At 33.4% G+C, this 23,168-nt stretch overlaps 1 protein-coding gene across 1 annotated transcript in view; it reads left to right on the top strand.

Annotated features, from left to right (window-relative positions):
- LOC115881684 (homeobox protein DBX1) overlaps window positions 1-23,168 on the top strand; it is a 62,634-nt gene that overhangs the window by 38,325 nt on the left and 1,141 nt on the right. Inside the window, exon 5 of the mRNA XM_030899275.1 lies at window positions 21,697-21,867. Within this exon, the coding sequence (XP_030755135.1) occupies window positions 21,697-21,867 (171 nt within the window). The remainder of the gene's footprint in view (window positions 1-21,696; window positions 21,868-23,168) is intronic.

A 23,168-nucleotide genomic window follows, 5' to 3' on the forward strand; every position in this document is an offset into this window, starting at 1 on the left:
ACGAAATGCGTGGTTATTCGAAATTATATGCACCCCCGCCTCGCCGGTCTCACCCCCTATCCTCAACGTTTAGCCCTTCAGATAAAGATCAATAGAGTGCAGACATTAGCCTAGAGAAAACAATTTCGGGGGCTTTGCGGTCGATTATCGGAGTATTACGCGGAATTAGGGCCCTCCCTCCCCTCAGGCCACCCCCTGCCCTACGCTCATAAGGCCGAGCGACGTCGTGCGTTTTATTTCCGGCTTTTGATCTCTCTTGGCGTTTGCTTAGATTGTCGCTGCCGATGACATGTCGCTGATTTAGTTTTATTAGTTTTTACATACGATATACCATATGATCAGTAGCAGTTCGTCAGTGAGTGCATATGGGCACGTGAACCTTTAAATTTAATGCATATTCTTAAGAAAGAAACTAATTTTAATATTATCTTCCTTTCACTAATTCTATTTATTCAAAAAAACGATTCGTCATAGATTTGAAATTAATACACAAGAACTATAGCGAATGGTTTGGCTTTATGATTAAACCCTATCTATTACATACTTACTCCAAAGTAGTGATGGGAATACCAGTTCCACATTAGTCGCGTTACAGTAGCGACAGTTCAAGAGAAATGCCACGATTTTGTAACCGAGGCTCCGGCTTCCAAAGTGTCGCTGTTCCCGCCTATGCGGTTTTTCTGGTTACTGTACCTACTTCTCTCCCTGCCGTTATCTCTGTGTCCGTGCAAATTCATAAACAATAACGGTAATTATTGGGAAAAGTGGAAATCGTCCGATTTTCACCAAAATTGGTATGCACCCTATTTTGAGGTCGTAGATTACGAATCTGAACTTGTTTCCTGGCGGTCTCTTACCGTTTTTCAGAAAAACGGAAAATTATGTCAACATTGAATTTTTCTTAATTTCCGCTGTATAAAGTAGTAATATCACTATATTTTCATTATATTATAGTTTATCTAAGAGCTGTTCTTGATTGTGGATAGAAAAATACCCAAAATATTACTGAAAAACACTTTTCTTAATAAAATAAACAAAGAAAATTTCCACCAAAACTGACAAGATTGACACTTGACCGTTCATATATCGCTCTTTCTCTCTCCTATGCAACGAGAGAGACAAATATAATCTAGACCTGATCTAGAAATCTGAAAATTTGCGACGTTGCCGTGTCTTGCATTTTTTCGGGGGATTAGGGAGTTTAAATAAAATACGTTTTATTTAAAATACTATTTAATAAAATAAGTATATATTTAATTAAACTACAATAATAATCCAACATTCAATGTAGGTTTTGTCCAACTTCGTCAACAACATTTTTCTAAGAAGTTTATCAATATATAATATTCAAGCTTACATTAATTTTAACATTATAATAGGAGGTGTCTGTTAAGTCGATATCTTAATTAATTAATAGTAATTATGTCAAATAGAAAAAAGTTGCAGTCCAGCAGAGGCCACGTGGAGGCGGGACAAATCTCTGCCAGGAAAGGGATGAGGGTGGGATCATTTCGCTCGCCATTTTCTAGGATATATGAGAGTAGTTGTGGATAGAATAATAAATTGGGTTTGGTTAAGGTTAAGTTGGTTTGGGTTTTGGTACAGTTTTTTGTTTTTTTTCTGTTTTTGTTTTTTTTGTAAATCATCATTCAATCTTCCACACTCTCACAATAAAATAGAGGCACAGTAATCCACCTAAGCGTTTAGCTCCATATTGGCAGAGGGGGATAGACATTTGAGATATATTTAAAAATTAATGGTACATCTCCTGATGTTTGGGTGTTCGAAATTTCCTCCGAAATAAATGTTCCGCCAAATAAGTGGGAAAATGATCTTTTGCCCGGCCATATTTAGGAACATTTCCGCGCAGATCCCTCCATACTCTCTCAATATTTTGCGTGTGTGCTCCAGTGTCTGGATCGACAAAATTTTGGGAGTGGTTTACCGTCAGATGTTGGAAACCTTCATCTGCGAAGCAGTTGTACGATTTCCAACAATCCGATATTATTGTAGTACCCGGTAGTACCCATTCTTGAATAACCGCCAGCAGATGCTCCTTCGACCGTTCTTCAACGGGTACCAAAAAGAGCTTTTTTGATTCCCGTTCGATTCCTCCGTAAATCCATTGACCGTCGATTACTCTACCTCTATTATATTTTCTTTGCCCATCTTACATTCGTCGATCTCTACAATATAACCCCTGGGCCCCACCTTTTGGGAGTTATCAACCAGACAAATTAAACAAACTTCCCTGCAGAAATTTGTCCAGTTGACAACAGTATCGGACGCCAATTGCAGCTCGACCATCATCCACTCCTGCCCGTGATTATGGGCTAACCAGTAAAACACGTCTTCTCAAAAAAAGTTCCCCTCTTTGCCCCAATTTTAAACGTACATTTAGTCCCCTTTTTTTAGACAAATACACTGTATTAGTGCAACGAAATCTAAATTTATCGCGTGCGTAAAATTTGCAGGGTACATGGCATCTCGGACAATTTATAGGTTCGATAGAAAATACCCCATGAGAAAATAAAAAATTATTTAGTTTACCCTCATCATTGACTATATTATACATACCTCCGACGTCCAAAGTGCATCCATTGCAGGGCTCCATTGCTAAATACTTACTAGTCTTCAGTCGCAGAAAAAAGCTCTAACTGCACCTCGTGCACATTAATCAATAAAAATCAGTTGGAAAAATCGTTCAAATCTAACGGTTTTTGCCTTGGAATGTAGGGGAAAATATTTCTCTTTCCATGAATCTAGTAATCCCAGAGGGGGCGAAAAAAACGCGCTAAATTTAGGTTCAGCATTGGCAACGTCGCTTTAAATGTCAGAAACGCATAACCCAACATTTTCAGATTGTTTACAAATTTATTTTAGCAAATGTTTGGCCTCTATTATGCATAGAATGCAAGAAAATAGCAAAAACCTGATTGTTTATTGAATACCTAACAAAATATGTGCGAAAAAACCTTAAAAATAAGAGAAATTAAGAAAAATTAAATGTTGACTTAATTTTCCGTTTTTCTGAAAAACGGTAAGAGACCGCCAGGAAACAAGTTCAGATTCGTAATCTACGACCTCAAAATAGGGTGTATACCAATTTTGGTGAAAATCGGACGATTTCCACTTTTCCCAATAATTACCACAAAAACCCCCCAAATTTGTAAACAATAATCAACATGCAGATCGGTAGAAGAATTTAGTTATGTTAGCTTTTAATTTTGAAAATAGAACTATTAAATAAAAATTTTAAAATAATATAATTTATTGGTATTAAATACTTTTTACTCATCAGACTGAAGAATAGCTTATTATAACTTATATTTTTGCCAATAATATTTAGATTTATATTCATCTGATACGCGATAACCGTTAGAATTTATATTAAAATACATACATTTGTAAGATAATTGGGATTATATTTTAATCAATTGAAAGTAGGTTTACAAATTTCCTTTTTTTTTCGGGCATATTTCTTTTTTTTTATTTTTGTAAAAGTGTTTATTTGTAACTATCTAATGTACCTAACATATATTTATTATCAAGCAAAAATGCTTAGTACCTAGACCTACCGAAAATCGCGATCTGGAAAGTGCCTATCGTAACGACTGTAACTGAAGCATCAATGCCAACAGCGGCCGATTAAAGAGCGACGCTACGTTCCAGTTACAACTGTTCGCGAGCGACGAAAACTCGACCCTACGCTCCAGCAGTCGCACGACCAGTACGACCACTGGCACTGGAGCGAAGTACGTCGCGGTATAGGTCGATACCAGTTACATCTGTTCGCGACTGACGAAGCGATCGAGGTCGCGCGACGCTACATATATACCAGTTCTAGTGCCAGTTACTACTGTTCAGGACCGACGAAATACAAGGGCGACGCCGACGCCGACGGCTGGAGCGAAACACGGCGCTATGCGGTTACTGCTGTTCGAGCTAACTCCAAGAGCGATTGTAAATAATTTATAGTTTTGTCGTTATTATGATTGTCGTTCTTCAGGAACAGGTTCCTGATTCGTTGTGGAGCGCGATACAACGTTACATAAAAAATTGCGTCACTCAAATACTGACACATCACTACTTGGTAGCCGCTTCCTGTTAAACTGTAGTGGAAAATATTTTGAAAAAACTACACACCTTGAAACATTTTTATCTTATAAAAAATATTCCTAATCTTTAAGGTTATGTATTATAATCGATATATAAATATATCTCAACAATTCCAAACATTCGTTCATGGTAGGAAATGATTTGCTCCGACCGGCGCACAGCAGAAGAAAAGCGAACAAAAAGCCAGGGGCTCGGAGGGACCGAGAGAGCAGCAGCGTCTTTCTTCCCCCTCTATCTCTCTCGATAATATAATTTATTTGACCGAAATCTGTGCCGACGACTTCTGCCAGTGACGTTTCTTTTATTCCCGACGATATAATCGGGCCCGGCGATTTTATGGCAATTTACAAGTGTGTTTGTGATTTGTATACTAAACACAAAGTAATATATCTTGAGCCGTTTAGGGGAGGAGCGCCTACTATGACTCCGAACAGGCCGCTGTCAGAAATATTTTTATTTTTTTATTTAGTCGTTATTTTATGATATCACAATAATTACTTTCGTTCCTTAAAAACTACATAATTCTATTCAATATGGTTTTATTTTTTCTTTGTTGCTTCTGACAACGAAGTAGGATATGCATCCTGAACATGATCTTTTTTTTATTAGATAAATTTTGTTTATAAGTAAAATGGATGAACTGGTTTTCATTTGGATTTTAGTCCAATAGCATTTTACAAAAAAATACTTTTTTTTATTTAATAGATTAGTAAATTAATAATATACATATACAGGGTGGCGCACCCCATTCACCTCGGTTGATTATACGAAAACGAAAAAATATAAAAACAAAATATTTTATGGGCATATGTGGGTAGGCAATTTGCACAATTTAAAATTATTTTGAAATATACAGGGTGTCTCAGAACTAAGATCCATACCAAAGTTATATTTTTTCTTATGGAACACCCGGTATTTTATTTCGTTTTTGGATTCTTGGGCCCAAAAAAAGGCATTTATTGTAAGGGTTAATTATGTTTAAAATCTTTGGTTTTTGAGATATTTAAAGATATTTAAATATGCATGCTACAAAAAAATTGATTATTAACACCCTGTACATTACTTTTCAGAATTATTTCTTGTGCTGAGGTTAAAGGTAAAGAAATAAACTTTACTGAAAAATGTTATTGCGTCGTTAAACTTATACAGGTGTATCAAAAATTGGTGATCTATTTTAAGAATTTATTTTACATAAAAACTTTGTTATTTCAAATGCAACACCCTGTATTTTTTAAAATAAATCGAAGCAGATTCAAATGATCTTTCAAACTATATTAGGGTTTTCTATACCTATCTATATCAGATTTTGAATAAAAAGCGATTTTAAATAAAATTGCAATCAAGATGGCTGGTATCGCCATGACAATTTTCTAGTGATCTTTCCGTTTTCGTATAATCAACAGAGGCAACTGAGGTGCGCCACCATGTATACTGTTCAACGACAAAATCCTTAACAGTGATAGATGTATCTGTCATTTTAATTTCAAAGTAGGTTTTTTTATTTTACAAAGAAATAGTTGGGTAAAATGGGAACGCCTAGCAGAAAATTATTATAGTTATTTACAGTACAAGTGTGTTTATGAACATGATTACAACAACGAGTGTGCACGATTAGAACGACGAAGTCGTAGACCGAGTCGTTCTAATCACACGAGTGTTGTAATCATGTTTAAACGCACGTGTCATGTACAACGTTTTATCTACAACCGAAAAATAAGAAAATGCTGTTTTAATTTTCGTTTATTAGTCGCCCACCTTTAACTATGACATTTGTCACAAATAAACGCAAGCACTTTTTGCCCAGAAAAATCATATTAAAAATTACGATGAGCGATTCCGAAAGTCTCCCTTCAGATGTAGAACTTGCCGCAGTACGCGCAACGGAATCATTATTGCCGGAAAAGTTAATATACTTAGATGTTCGTAGTTATTTTTCATTATTATAGCAACTAGTTGTGTTATAGATTCATAACACCACTAATTGTGTTATGAATCTCATAACGTAACTGAAATACTAAAAAAATAGTGATGTAAAAACGTTATAACTAAACGGTTGTAGATAAATATATTTAAAATTTGAGTGACAAGTGATTACTTCAAAATATTGTGAAAAAAAACTGTATAAAAGTGAAAAAATCTAATCGGGTTATTTATTTTCAAAAAAAAATTACGGTATGTGTTAATACAAAACAAACAAGCGTGTATTTTAAACAAAACACCAAAAACCAAAAAAGTAATATACAAAAAGAACTATTTCTTACTTTGGCACTTCAAGAAAAAATTCCTGCATATATTATTATATTTATCAATATAACTTATGTACAATTAAAAAAAATAATATTGCACAGGAATAAATAAAACACAACATAAATAAAACAAAATATTATTTTGTTTTGTTTATGTTGTGTTTTGTTTATGGAGTTCTAAATACTTGATCTTTCTGTAGTAGTGATGGTTTATTAAGAAGACTACATAATAAATGCCTCATAGTTACAAGAACCATACGATCGAAAAAAACAGCGTCAAAGACGACTGTAGAATAATAATCAGTAATAATTTTAGCGAGGTCAAGCCCTAGTCATTTGGTTGTAATTTAATTTTATATTGAGTAAAAATGATTTTTAAATGGTATAGTTTGAAACTCGAGAAAAATATTTTTTTGGAAATAGATTTGTGTGTCTGGTAACGTTCTATCCTCCTTTATTTTTCTATAAATAGTCTTAATTTTTGAAGTTTTATGTCAATTTTTAGTAAATGACGTCTAGAGATTGACTTCGGCAAAATTATCACCGATTGTCATTCCTTAGCCGTCTTTGACACCGTTTTTTTTTCGATCATATATTCGTTTGTTATATTCTTTATAATATTTATTTTCTGCACTACGTTATCGTTATTATTTTAGAGAAAGAAGTTTTCTCATAAATTTGTTATAACTTCAGCAGATATGATGCACATTTTATTATCTTACTGAAAATGTTATTATTATTTAAAACAATAAAGTTTATACTTATTATGCCTGCTATAGAATTCACTGCCTTATTTGCTGACATTAAGAAGTTAAAATTAGCACAAACCGCACAACGTTTAACATTGGCACTATTACAAAGTGGATTTACATCTTCGATTAACTGTTTGATGAAACAGTGCTGAATCATAAGATCAAAATAAAAGTTTAAGTTTTCATAATTCATAAATGAACTAGAAATACATTATCAACTTTTAGAGCTTTATGATATCATTTCAAATAGACACGTTACGTGTACGTGTAATAAACCAATCAATTATGAAATTCGCTTAGAATTAACTAATATTATACATCTTTTTTTGCATTTCGCTTTTATTCAAAACTAATCAAAAGCAATTATTTTAGAAATACCTGATCTTTCTAGTAGTGATGACTTATCAATAAGACTACATAATAATTCCTTTAAGTTAAAATTAGCACAAGCGCATGTTTAACATTGGCACTATTACAAAGTGGTTTTATATTTTATTAACTATTGGATGAAACTAGGGATAGTAAAAACCGATTAATTTCAATAATCGAGTACTCGAGATTGAAGCGATTTCAATAATCGAGCGATCCTTGAGCGATATTTCGTTCGTATTTAAAAATACGCCCCTCGCGCGTTGTTGTACTTCCAACTCGTAACGCCAAGCAGTAAGTTGCGTGCGCAGAGCACATATTCTTTCGGTGATGAATGGCAAGTAGCAAACGACGAGCGATGAGTAATTCGCTTGATTTAGTTTAATTTAAATCATTTTAGTTGTAGGTCGTAAAATTATGGCCACTCAGATACGCAGCGAATAACGTATAAATTTGCTACCTGCAATGTATGTAAAAAATTCGCTCGACTTTGTATCGAATATCTCATATTAAAATCGAATTTCAATTTATTCCATTCTATGATCGATTGCGTTCGTCGCTCGTAACTCGTCCTTGCATCGTTCGTTCATAATCGAGCGATGTCCGTTATTTCAATAACCGAGTACTCGAGTTATCCCATCGCTAGATGAAACAGTGCTGAATCATAAGATCGAGATAAAAGTTTAAGTTTTCATAACTCATAATTGTATGATATACGTTTTCTTGTTATCTTCTCATCTAAAAATACCAAATCAACTTTTAGAGCAGGAAAAACACCAACAAGAATGTAAAATTTTTATTGTGATATAATTTCAAAAAGACACGTTACGTGTACGTGTACTAGACCTTTTCTTGCATTGTCGCTTTTATTTAAACCTTGTCAAAAAATTAGGATACGTCAATTTTACTTAGGTGTTTCAGAGCGTATCTGATACTATTTTTGTTATTAAATAATTATTATAAGTTTGCTATTTTTATTAGAAATATATTTTTATAACAATTTTAATAACTAATAAAATTTATTGACAAAGTAAATCAAAATTTACAAATTATTGAATATATCCTACATTATATTTTTACGCGTTTTAAATAAACTTAGAACGGCACTGATAAACAAGAAATTATTTAAGCCATCCAAATGTTGATTGCTCCTTCCCTAATCATTTTATTCAAAGAGGCCAATCTATCTGAGACTATAGTAGGTCCAGGAATGCGAACTAATATACGGAATAACATCCGAACGATCCCCCTAGTATTTTTCGAGGAGAGATAGAGACGAAACGATAGATAGGGGGGAGCAGGGTGAGACGGAGGGGGCTCCGGGCCCCTCGTTAGTGCCTATCAAAAACATATGTTGCAGATCTAACGCACTGGATAATAATATAGCGGAGAAGGAAGCGTTCGTCTCGACGCGACGCTCAATCGATCACGGGGTGAAAAATCGCTCGCACCTACGTCACTGGATTTCGGTCGCGTCTGTCTATTAAATAATAGGGATAATAGCCTTAATATTGAATTAAAAAAAAAGATGTATTAAAAGAAACCTAAAATTTCCATTTATTGCAGGAAAATTGACACATACAACAGAGAGACACCCTAACATATATCTTTTATAGTGGGGAGTGCCAGCCGTATGTTATCGGATCCGGACATAGAGGAACTATTAAAAGACTAGTTTACGGGAATCTATTCAGTCGGCAGATCCGAGATATAATACAAGGCGACGACGATGGATTCGGCCTTGTCGATTGCCACAGCCGGCGCGGCGTAATTACCACAGAGAATTGTCGTGGATACTGTTTTTGATTTTTACTTTGTTTTTTAAATATTTTATGGGAATGTTTCACTTTAGGTCCCTAAAATTAAGAAATATCTTATAAAACGATGTAGATATTCTGAATTTTTAGACAAAAACAAAAAGCTTGAAGTGAGGAAATATACATTATTTCGTAAATTTTTCGTATTAGTTCCTCCAATTGATTTGTGATATAGTTTTTAAACTCTGATTTGAGTTTCTTTAATTTTTTTATCTGCTATAAAACTTACCTATATGTTTTTAACATATGCAATTACACGTCTTCTTATATTTCGTACATTATAAAAATTATAATGATCTGTATAATTTTGAATAGTAAACTGAGAATAGTTCTGACTGAAAACGAAATCCATTAGCAAGCAACGGGGATGTCAATGTTAGTCGGGAACTATTGTGAACTAAGTACCTAGTTCAAGGAACTAATTCCTCCCAAGGAACTAGAATTCCCACCTCTAGTCTAGAAGCTCTTATTTAACAACTATTATCTCTCTGGTCGTCGCCTAATTTCCCTCTCGCCCTAGTTTGCGAATAATATTTTAAAAATCAATAATTTTATTACAGAGTGTCTTAAAAACTGAATGTTTTGAATATAAAGAAATATGTCTATTTTTAAATAGGCGGTTCGGTTCATCTCAGTAATTCAAATTCAACTCTCCCATTGAATCTCGAAAACTATAGGAAATACAAGGATGGTCAAATTAGGACAAAGTTGTGCATTAATATGCCTAAAAACATACCCTTTGGAAACATTTAAAATTCCAGAGATATTTGAGAAAAACAGAAAATAGAAGATTTCAATTTTATTTTTTTCTTATATTTGACAAGATATTTCAAAACTAAAAAAAAATTGTATGTGCACTATGTGCATATGTGTGTATATGTAGGTATATGAAGTAAAACGTTTGAAGAACATGTTTGAAAAAGTGTAGTAGTCTAAGAGCTGGCTACATAAAAAACCTTATCATCGTTACATGGCTAATTTTTCTTGTGAAGTATCCTTTTGTGTTGCCATTATGAAATAGTCATGTCTGCCAGCGCGATCCCGGGGCTTAAAACGGAGGCGGCCAATCGAAAGGGTGAAATTTTGACACTAAAATATTATAAGGTATACGAGTTATAATTACCAAATAGCTTTTATTTATTATTAAGAAACTGAAAAATTGTTGGCAGACATTTTTCTCGTCGCTAAAATGCTGGCAGACAACACGAAAGAGGTATGAAATTTTTTTCCGGATGCCATAATTTTTAAAAAAATTATGGCATACATGCATGCAGATTGGTGAAATGTCATATTTACTTATTGTAAAAGCCGTATACAAAAGGGCAGACAAAAAGATCGTGGCTAAATCAACGAGAGACAGTTATCAAAAGCGCGATATTACTCTAGCGCTTTCAGGGAACGCTTGCCGCCTCATCCATTTAAGTATAGATAAATCATGTATACGATTATATTATAAATATGTTTTATTATTATTTCCAAAACAGATATTATCATACCTTTATTATTCTGTCTCACTATTTGTATCTGACTCATCGTATCATATATAGATCCTCGCTCTCCCAAACGAGTCTTCCTTACGTATCAGACTTACATGTATTATGTTTCAATTGACAACGCGGCGAGCGTTCCCTGAAAATGCTTATACAAGATGAGTCTTAAATAAGTGCAAATACTTTTAGGGGTAATATATTTCGACTCCAGGAACACGTCTATGAGATTTTTTTTCGCAAAAAAAGATGTCGAAAATCGTGCATTTTTTATTTTTTTTAAATGTTCCTGTATATTTTAGAAAGCTTTTTAGCACTGCCTGTTCACCGCAAATTTACTCACGTTATACCGTGGCTAAATTTGCGTAATTATTTCTTAACCTACCATGGTTATGGCTTTACTCTATGGTTACGACCTCTGTGGTAACGACACTAAAAGAATGGATACAAATAAAGAAAAAAAAAAGATGGCTCACAAAATTTTTTTAAAATACTTAAATCAATTTTTTTTTAAATTTTCAAACTTGAATAACTCGGTTATTTTGTACTTATTTGGAAAACAGTAAAGAGAAAATATGTTTCTTTTATCGAGATCTACCAGCTCTGAAAATATTTGCACTTATTTAAGACTCACCCTGTAGAGAGTAATATCGCACTTTTAGTAACTGTCTACCGCTGACTGAGCCACGATCTTTCTATCTGCCCTTTTGTATACGGCTTTTAAAATAAATAAATATATGACATTCCACCAATGCACATGCATGTATGCCATTTTTTTTTTTAAATTATGGCCTTTGGAAAAAATTTCATGCCTCTTTCGTGTTATCTCCCGGCAATGTCTTCCAACAATTTTTCACGTTTCTTAATAACAAATAAAAGCTATTTGGTAATTATAACTCGTGTACCTTATAATATTTTTAGTGTCAAAATTTCACCCTTTCTATTGGCCGCCCCCTTTTTATTGGCGCGATCCCCGCGCTTTAAGCGCCGGGATCGCGCTGGCAGACATGACTATTTCATAATGGCAACACAAAAGGATACTTCACAAGAAAAATTGGCCATGTAACGATGATAAGGTTTTTTATGTAGCCAGGCTCTCCGTCTATAGTTTGAAAAGTCCAATAAGTAATAAATTAAAAATTAATAAATAACTTGATTCACTTTTACAAAATTCAAAAGAAGTTTCACTTCAAAAATCATTGAACAAATTATAATTATAGTTTATTTTGAACTAGATCACAATAGATTTGAAAACAATAGATTAAAGTTAACTATTTTTCTCAACTTTAAATAAAGCCAATTCCATTTTTCTTTTAATGCATCATTTTTTTGTTACGTATCAACCCACAATAGTGCATTTCTAAACACAAAAGGAATTAAATCCGTTCCATTTTCCCTTAAAGGGATAATTTATATGGCGCGCACACAAAGCATATTTCCCACAAACACATCATCGGTCTTTGGGTACGTAGCGGAATCCCAAATTGACTCGAAAATCGACTCCGGGACTCGTACAACTGCAATAAACATAAGGTTTTCCATTATCCCAAATCGTCTGGCGCATTTCCCGGCAATAAACCACCCCTTTCACCCCCCACCGCTCTCTATCTCTATTCCCTATTCGTAGCTCTTTCCTTCTTAAACGCTATATACAGTGTAACGCAAAAAGTTGATCGCATCAAATGATAAATTGATCTAATAATTCTAAAGGTAGGTATATTTACCAATATTTTTTCTTGTTCCAGCTTTGTCATTTATGATAAGTATATTTTATTGCGCAGTTTAGCCATGAAATTATTTTCCTCAGGTGGTATACAGGCACTTTTTTTTGAGAGAGTGTTTTATTTATTAATAACTTCGCATCCAAAGATTGTTCTTACTTAAATCAAGGAAAATCTTTTATTTTGCTTCTTCCCACTCATTCTGCATGTTAATCCCCTTTATGTTTTCGTGGAAAATGTCCTTGTATCTTTTCAGTTGTCCACCCGGCCTCCTCTTGCCGTCTACAAGCTCACCGTAAAGCAGAGATTTTGGTATGCGGTTTACTTGCATTCTGCATACGTGACCAGCCCATCTTAAGCGGGATTTTGTAACCATGACTTCAATACTCTCGCAGTCAGATTCTCTAGACATTGTTTGACCAACTTCGAATTGACGGTTACTGAGCTTATTGCTCTTAAAGCTGCTTGACTACCGGATAAGATTGTTATTTCTTCTTTCCAATAATTCCTATCTAAAATAAGTTGTACACCTCTTTCGATACCGTATATTTCTGAAATTATTATTGAAGCTATGCTTGGCGCTATCTGTTCAAATATGGTAAAAACTACTAGTTCAGCTGGTATTTAGTGGACAACAGATTTTGTAGTTATTTAAATTTATAGTACAGAGCAAAAATATGTGAACAAATAATTGTGATTGATTAGTGATTCTAATGCAAGCTGAATTATTTCTACCTCCTCAGAACTCGTCCCAGAATTTGATTTAAATAGAGATCCAGAAGAAACTGTAGCTTTGCTCGAGTTCTTGTTATTTTCGATTCAGAACCGTCCCTAGAACTCTGCAGCGCATGAGCAAATGAAATACTTTCTTCATATTTCCTTCTGCGCTTGCGTATCACACTTACAGGACGGTTCAGAATCGGTTATAAGAAAAAAACCCAAAGTAAGCTATTTTTTTTCAGCGAAGGAGTGGTACAGGAGGAGAAAAGTGTGATCAGTGCCTCACATGCGAATCATGAGTGCACCTGTGTCAGATATGATGCCGGAACGTATTTTTGTGCGACCACTGTAAATATGCTACCTATTTTTCTTTTCTAATAAATATTTGGATACTTTTTTATCAATGTTATATTTACCTTTTTAATATAAATAATATATTTGCTGCTATGCTCTCTTTTTGCTGGTATCCAAATTACCTGCATGATACGTCGACAGAGATTTATTGCATTTTTTTTTGATGGGTGAAAAAATCCACTTAAATTACTCTAAATACCTTGAAACTTTCATATGGCATACAACATATGTATGTAGATCTAAGACACGCTATTAATTTTATTCCAAAAAATCAACATTTCATTTTTTTGGTAACTACTATTCAAAAATACCTTCACTTCCTCTAACCCTGTACATTCACCTCTACCTCTATCCCATTCTAGCAATTTCCCACCGCCCCTTTACCCCCTCCCGATCGCATTAAACAATCAACTCAGTCGCAATCTCGCTAAACTACTATTAAATTAGATTTTAATCGCGGGAACGCGCCCCATTTAAACGGCAGTTTTCGGTGGGAGGGACGCCTCACTTTCCTTCCCCCCACTCCGCAATCCACCCCACCTCTACCTTAGGGGCGGAGTCTTAGGATTACGTAAGAAAAGAGAGCGGCCAATGGAGGGCGCCGGCTCTACTTTAACTGCCCCCTCGCGCCGCGCGTCTAGAGCCCCGGGATTTCGCGAGGGTAGAGCGTAAAAAGCGAGGTTAGAGTGGGTTTTGCGGGAACGGGATAGACTTGGAGCGTTTTGGCGTGGGTTGAATTTGGATGCGTTAACGGTAAAATAGTGTGGGTTGGCTATTTAGAGAGTTTTCTCACACAGATTGTTGGTTTTAATAATGTTTAAACCATATACACCATACCGGATGTTTCTCAAAAGTGGCTCACCCCTATAACTTTATTTTTTCAAATATAAAAACGAGATTTGGTATGTTAGAATATGACATAAATTAGTATTAAATGCTGCATTCAATTGTTTTCGGTCACTTCCTGTTTCACCGGAAATGAGCCACCCCCGTTCCATTTGAAAAAATTGAGTTATAATTAAAAATACTATACTAAGATCCGGCGGCAGGATTATTACGCTCATCATATTTTTAATATCCTAATTTTAGCGTATATTTATGAATAGAGGAATGCACTTTTAACAGGGCGCTAATCAAAAAATTGCCGCAAATAGGTGTTGCTCTTAAGGTACCTACATATAGGCATGTTCGGTCTTCCGCTATGCCGGTACCAAGACCGGTACTTTTGAAGTATTCCGGTATCGGTATCGTCTTTTACAAGACCGGTATACAGGTTTCGGTACCGGTACTGGAAGACCGCACAGTGGTTCCCAGATAGGTCATTACCTAGAAATATTAATATTTCAAAATGTTTGCATGAAACTGTTGCTAATTCTTTTCTTATATTCCCCTGTAAACGATACATAATAAATAACAAAATCAAGTAAGCCTAGTGTAGCGCTTTTTTTAATAGAAATGTCACATTTTTGCTACTGGTATCAAGCTGACATAAACAGTTTTCAGATAACGCCAATTAATTACTTATTTTATTAAAATTGATAAAAGCTGTTACCTTTTCTGTAATGGACATTCGAAAAGAAGGTACAAAGAACTGTTTTTTCTTTTTTGCACTTAATTAAACCTAAGTAATATTAGTTTATGGCAATTTATTTGAAGGCAACAAAAATAGTATTTTTACATTTTTGCTTGTCACTCTTTAAGACTTTTAACTACTTTCCCTTTCAAATCCTCTTAAACGGCATGATAATACTTGTTGCTTAAAGTATATTGCACATAAATTAATTGCCACTGGCTGCCGCGAATTGCCGCCGGATCTTATAACGGGTGGTTAAAGATTGACTTTTTGTCTTAAAATAAAAGTAACTTATTTTTTCCTCTTCGTGTCAACTTATTTCGTGGACACACTGTATATCAATTGACAATAAAATTGTATTTATAAAATGAAACAACTGTCTCTTTTATTTTTTCAACATTTAAAATAATTTGACCATATATGACAATATGAAAAAACATGTACATATGTGCAAACAAAATCTGTATACCTTTTCGAATAGTTAATAGAACTTAAAATGCAAATCACACGAACTAGGCCCAATTTTTTTAATACATATAACATTAAGTTTTTTATATACATTTATTTAGCATTTGTTATCAATTTCTATTAAAAAAGGTGCAGTCAAGCTATATCTAGATATCTAACAGTTATGACCGCGCAGCTAATTAAGGGGAACCACTGTGGACCGGTTTAAATCGGTCCCGAAAGACCGGTTTCAATCGATACCGGAAGACCGGTTTCAATTGGTAAAGAAATATAGATTCATAATCATGATAATATGAAAATTAAAAAACCTGTATAAAACGATTTCGGCATTAGTTTTTGTGCAAAGCTGATTGAGTTGTTCTCCTACTCTAGGTACCGTACGATCGAAAAAAAACAGCGTCGGCGATGGCTATGAAATCAAGATCGCTGTCATTTTATATGTAAAATTATATGGGGAATGTAATCGATGCTCATTTCCAAGCAAACTGGACACCGTTTTTTTTTCGATCATTCGGTATAATATGGTCAGGAACATGCAATGTAATTTATTTTGATATATGTTTCATTGTTATTCTAGTTCGGTCTAGTAAAGTCTTCTTTTTTTAGTACCTCTAATATTCAAGTAAGGCATCTTACTCATGGATCACTCATCTATCGTATGATCGAAAAAAACGGTGTCCAGTTGGCTTAGAAATGAACATCGATGACATTCCCCATATAATTCTATATAAACAGCGATCTTCATTTCATGGCCATCGCTGACGCCGTTTTTTTTAACAACCGGTCTTTCGGTCCATCCGGTCTTCCGGTCCAATCGGAAATCTTAGGACCGAACATCCTTACCTACATAGTGAGGAATCTCGACGCGATGCATCCTACGCGCACTTACCCGCTGTTTTAAAACAATGCTTAAAACTCATCGCGGCGAGCATCGCATCGAGATGACCCACTATGTTTGTACCCTTACTGCATTGTTTTTACCGTGGTTTTAGGTGTTGCCACGGTTCAAAGTTTTTTCTGCTACTTTATACCTACGGGTCCCAAAAAAATTTTACCATATTTTCATGGTTTTTTTTGTAATTTTCTCTAAAACGGTATGGCAATTTGGAAAAGTATAAAAGGAACAAACCATTTTAGAACAAACAAAAATTTTTGTGAAGAATATATTTTTCTGAAAATGTCAATAACCCGGGGACAATCCGGGACATACTGTAACTAACCAACCGTAACCTACCTATTAAGTTTTCACTAATTTTAAAATTATTAATCTTCTAATAAAACCGTGAACCCATAAGATTAAGATTTAAATATAAATATGAGTACCTACCTATAAGTTATGTTTTGCTCAAGTTAACTTAAGGCAACGAAAAAGCCGATGTGCTAGCTAGGCAGGGATCATTGGCATCTTATCTTGGTCCAGAGCCAGTGTCTGTAATACCCAAATGTATGGCCGTAGTGCACTAAAACTCTCGATCAGGGAAAAGCAGAATGTCCATTAGAGAAACAGACAGGGCCACAGTCACGCACAGCAAGGCTTTTATCCAAGGACCTAGCTCTAAAACCTCAAAAGAACTGCTAATGCTTAGCAGGAATAAAGTGCGGATTAAAACAGGCCTCTTGACAGGACACATGGCTGTCAAGTATTACCTGAACAAGCTCAACCTCTATCAAGGAAGTCTTTGCTGCAGACTCTGCGATAAAGATCCTGAAACAGTGAAACACATAATATGTCATTGCGAGGCTCTGGATCGCAAGCGACACTTTTTATTTGGGAAAGCTAGGCTAGAACCGGAGGAACTATGTTCCCCTCCTATCAAGGACCTGCATAAGCTAGTGCAGGGCACAGGGATAGGAGAATGGGTGCAAGTATTGAAAAGGGACAAACACAATACGCCTCACAGGTCGCAGTGTTTCCGGCAGAGGACGGCCCCTTGTTATGGAAAAAAAAGTTAACTTAAGAACGACTTTTTTTGTCGTCCTTTTTTTGAACGACTTTTTTTGTCGTGCTCTGTAGATATACCCATCTACTAGTAATCGCTATTAAATTTTCTTAAATTATATCAAATTTTAGAACTTTTATTTATGCAATCATGAGGTAGGTTACCTACCGATATATAGTTCATATCAAATAAACTTTTAGTCACGTGATTAAGCTTGGCCGACACAGCGTTGCCCACTTTTACATATTTTCTTTTAATCAAAATATTTTAGAAAACAAAACTAAAATAATTATAAATAAATAAACAGTTACTTTTTACATCAACAAAACTCACTTACTTAACAGCACTTAAAGTACATAAAGGGTCATTGCTACCACTTTCCCGTTCAAAATATTCTAATAATGTTGCGATTAGTTTTTTCGGCTATTAAGCTATCTTGTACATTTCGCACTAAAAGAGGTTCTAAAAAACAATGTTCGAGTGCAAGGTCTGCTAGTAAAAAAATTTAAGCTTAAACTACCACAACACAATTCATTTAAACCTCGTAATACAAAACTAAAGTGTCAAAACGAATGACAATGTCAGGAAATAAATAAATAAATGTGGCAACTTGGTATTTTTTACAGCAGAGCTACCACCTGAATCCACAGCGGGAAATTTAAATTCCAGTTAGTCAGCCTGGCGCTGAATACGTCCATGGTTGGCAATAATGAATTTAAAAATTGCGCCCTCGATTTACGTAACAAAAAGGTTAATTGATATGAAATATATATACAGGGTGTTTCAAAACAAATGCGTAAAACGTCAGGGGGTGATTCCTTGTTCAAAATTAATGGTAGTTTGCTTTATAAACGTTGGGTCAAAAGTCAACCATTAGGGAGATATCGCGGTACAAAGATGGCGGAAAAATAATGTTTTTATTTTTTATCTTGAATACGAAAAGAGATAGACTAATGAAATTTTATGGAAACATTACTGTTACGAAAACACCCTTTCTGGTAATTTTTTCACTTTTTTAAAATGAGTGGAAGGGGTTGAAATTAACTACCCCTATCATTCCTGTTAACGAAATTTAAAGAAAAATCTTATCAAACACATGCAAAAAAATTAATTTGGATAGTTTAGTTTGTTTAGAAACTTTTTTATCTCTTGTATTTTTTTTATAAAACTCACCGATTTGAAATTAAAAAATAAAATGTAAAGCATTACATGTCAGGACTATAAATATTTTTAGATTAAGAATCTAGTGATAATAATGATAATAATAATAATCTAGATAATAACGTATTGCAGTAGGGTAATGTCAAATAAAACAATATTAGAAACATCCTAAAAAGTGACAGCGGCCGACTAGATTTTTTCCTAAAAAAATTACAGCTGCCCACTAGATTCTTTATCTAAAAATGTTTTTTGTAATGCTTTACATTTTATTTTTTAATTTCAAATCGGTGAGTTTTATCAAAAAAACACAAGAGATAAAAAAGTTTCTAAATAAACTAAACTATCAAAATTATGTACCCATAAATTCAAAAATTAATAAGGAAGTACCTAATTATTGATATTTTTATGAAATATTCTGCGCCAGTTCGAATAGAAAAATTACTTAAATGGGAATATACATTCAATTAAAAATAAATATATACATATATTTCATATATACAGGGTGTTTCAAAACAAATGCGAAAAACTTCAGGGGGTGATTCCTTGTTCAAAATAAATGGTAGTTTGCTTTATAAAGGTTGGGTCAAAAGTCAACCATTAGGGAGATATCGCGGTACAAAGATGGCGGAAAAATAATGTTTTTATTTTTTATCTTGAAAACGAAAAGAGATTTTACGGAAGCATTACTGTTATGAAAACACACTTTCTGGTAATTTTTTCAGTTTTTTAAAATGAGTGGAAGGGGTTGAAATAAACTACCCTTATCATTCTTGTTAATGAAATTTAAAGAAAAATCTTATCAAACACATGTAAAAAAAATTAATTTTGATAGTTTAGTTTATTTAGAAACTTTTTTATCTCTTGTGTTTTTTTGATAAAACTCACCGATTTGAAATTAAAAAATAAAATGTAAAGCATTACATGTCAGGACAAAAACATTTTAGATAAAGAATCTAGTGGGCAGCTGTAATTTTTTTAGAAAAAAATCTAGTCGGCCGCTGTCACTTTTTAGGATGTTTCTAATATTGTTTTATTTGACATTACCCTACTGCAATACGTTATTATCTAGATTATTATTATTATCATTATTATCACTAGATTCTTAATCTAAAAATATTTATAGTCCTGACATGTAATGCTTTACATTTTATTTTTTAATTTCAAATCGGTGAGTTTTATCAAAAAAACACAAGAGATAAAAAAGTTTCTAAATAAACTAAACTATCAAAATTAATTTTTTTTACATGTGTTTGATGAGATTTTTCTTTAAATTTCATTAACAAGAATGATAAGGGTAGTTTAGTTCAACCCCTTCCACTCATTTTAAAAAAGTGAAAAAATTACCAAAAAGTGTGTTTTCATAACAGTAATGCTTCCGTAAAATTTCATTAGTCTACCTCTTTTCGTTTTCAATATAAAAAATAGAAACATTATTTTTCCGCCATCTTTGTACCGCGATATCTCCCTAATGGTTGACTTTTGACCCAACCTTTATAAAGCAAACTACCATTTATTTTGAACAAGGAATCACCCCCTGAAGTTTTTCGCATTTGTTTTGAAACACCCTGTATATATGAAATATATGTAGATATTTATTTTTAATTGAATGTATATTCCCATTTAAGTAATTTTTCTATTCGAACTGGCGCAGAATATTTCATAAAAATATCAATAATTAGGTACTTCCTTATTAATTTTTGAATTTATAGGTACATATTTAAGTACACATTACGTAAAAATATATGACAATTTTAGTAGAGGAATGGCAAATTCTGAAATTATTTTACTTAACCATTTATAAGAAAAATATTTATCAGATTTTATTTTAATCAGGGTGGTCCAAACTGTATTCCGGAAACTTGGGCAGCATATTCTGCAGATAAAAATATGTAAAAAAGTCCGTATAAATGAATGTTCTATAAAATGCTTAGTTTCGGAGATACAGGGTGTAGAAGTTTCATTTTTATTTCAATTTTTTCCAAATAATTTCTGATGTAACGTCAATATTTGGATGAAAATTTGTGTCTGAGAGTTTTTTGACATGAGAAATTTGATTTTGATGTCAATATGACTCCTACTTTAGAGGGCGCCACCTACATATTTTTTTAACTGGCTTGAAGACTAATAACTTTTCGTCCGTACCTGTATAAAACTACTGAGTAAAAAAATATACATTTACGATGTTTTTTACGTAAAAAAAGGTCTCTTCGTAAAAATCTCTACGAGTAATGGTTCTCGAGATATTTGGAATCAAAATTATCAATAATGTCATCATTGACATAAATTAAACATATTGACTATAAATAGTTATCACACTGAAATCATGAATTTAAAATGTTTTTGTGTCAGTCAAAAGTTCAACAGAAAAGTTATGATTAATTTATCAAAAATAAAAATTACCCAAATTTATTATTTCATTCAAAATTACCTACTCAACGTGTTTATTTTTTGTCAATATTGACATGTATTGACTATTTCCATTCTAAATATCTCGAGAACGGTTGTTCGTAGCAATTTTTACCAAGAGACATTTTTTATTTAAAAAATCACGGAAATGTACATTTTTTCACTCGGTAGTTTTATACAGGTACGGATGAAAAGTTATAACTCTTCAAACCAGTTAAAACACATGTAGGTGGCGCCCCCTACAAATAGGAGTGATATTGACATCAAAATCAAATTTCTGATGGCAAAAAACTCCCAGACATCAATTTCCATCCAAATATTGACGTTACTTCAAAAATTATTTGGAAAAAATCGAAATAAAAATGAAATTTCTACACCCTGTATCTCCGAAACTAATCATTTTAGGACATACATTTATACGAACTTTTTTACTTATTTTTATCTGCAGAATATGCTGCCGAAGTTTCCGGAATACAGTTCGTACCACCCTGTATAGTACTTTTCTACAAGTCAAAGAATTTGAAAAAACAGACCTGCAGAAATAATTATTTACCTTTTTTTAGGTGAAGATATGGTTCCAAAACAGAAGAATGAAATGGAGGAATTCTAAAGAAAGAGAATTGTTAGCAGCGGGTGGTAGCAGGGAACAGACTCTTCCTAACAAGAACAACCCTCATCCTGACCTAAGTGATGCGGATGGAGACAGACCAAAACTAGACCTTACCGATGTTCAAGTAAGTTATATTTATACCGAAGTAAAAATGATACTTTTTGTGACGAGGCTGTATCGGTGGCTGTATGTTCGACACATTTATTATGCGAGGCATAAGAAGTCATTTTTACTCCGAATAGAACATGCTATTTTTTTCAAACGTCACAAATAATTCTTGAGCAATTTTAAAGGTTGCAAATAATATAAAAATATTTAAAAGTAATACCTTGTAAGTAATTATACAGTATGTCCCCGAATTGTCTTTACAAGAGGAAAAACTTTTTTATTATTGATATTTTGAGAAAAATGCATTCTTCATAAACAATTTTGCTTGTTTTAAAATGGTTAATTCTGTTTATACTTTTCCAAATTTCCATATTGTTTTAGAGAAAATTAAAGTAAAAAGAGTTACCTATCTGATTCGTTCAGGTACTCAATTTAAAGAATATCAGTATAACTTTTTTGAGAGAGAGATTTTATATTTGCCATGTTGGGTGTAAAAAATAACGGTCAAAATTCAAAGTTATTCATTTTATAGACTATAAAAATAATTTAAAATGAATTTTTTCGAAACGTCACAATAGTATTAATTTTTGCGATATGATTGACAATATAAAAAAGTCATTTTAACGCCTAGGCATAAAAGTAAAGCACTTTTACGCCTAAGCACAAAAGTACAAAAATATATTATTAAACTGACATAAAGTGTCAAATTCAACGACCATAACCATAGTTTTTCGATAGATAATTACTTACAAGGGATTATCATTAAATTTTTTTATATTATTTGGAACCTTTGAAATTGTTTAAAAATTATTTTGGCGTTTGAAAAAAATAGCATGTTCTGTTAACTATTACTATTCTATTGACTTTTTGTGGCTCGCCTGTAAGTCAAACCTACAGCCTCGTCACAAAAAGTATCATTTTTACTCATAATAAAAAATATACCGTAAAACGGGGTAACTTCGACAGGTTTCAGCTGTATTTCGTGCTCTGTGAAGAAAACTATTGTCTTGAGAATCGTGACTTATGTGTCGTCGTAACAATTGAAGCCTTTGTTCTTCATAGCCGAACAAACAACTCCCCCCAACCTCTCCTTCTACTTTTTTTTAATTTATTTTTTTGGTGTCGAAGTTACCCCGCATCTGGGGTAACTTCGACACCATGGTTAATTCTACATGAAGTCGAAGTTAGACGTCTCCTGTGCAACTTCGGCACCAAAAAAAAAAGAAAATTCATTATGAATTATTAACTAGAAACATTAGGGAATAGTTTTATAGGCATAAATTAGACAAACGAAACAAAAAAATACAGTCTTATTTA

Source organism: Sitophilus oryzae, unplaced genomic scaffold, assembly GCF_002938485.1.
Source record: "Sitophilus oryzae breed Bouriz unplaced genomic scaffold, Soryzae_2.0 scaffold_172_pilon_pilon, whole genome shotgun sequence".
Lineage (NCBI taxonomy): Eukaryota > Metazoa > Arthropoda > Insecta > Coleoptera > Curculionidae > Sitophilus > Sitophilus oryzae.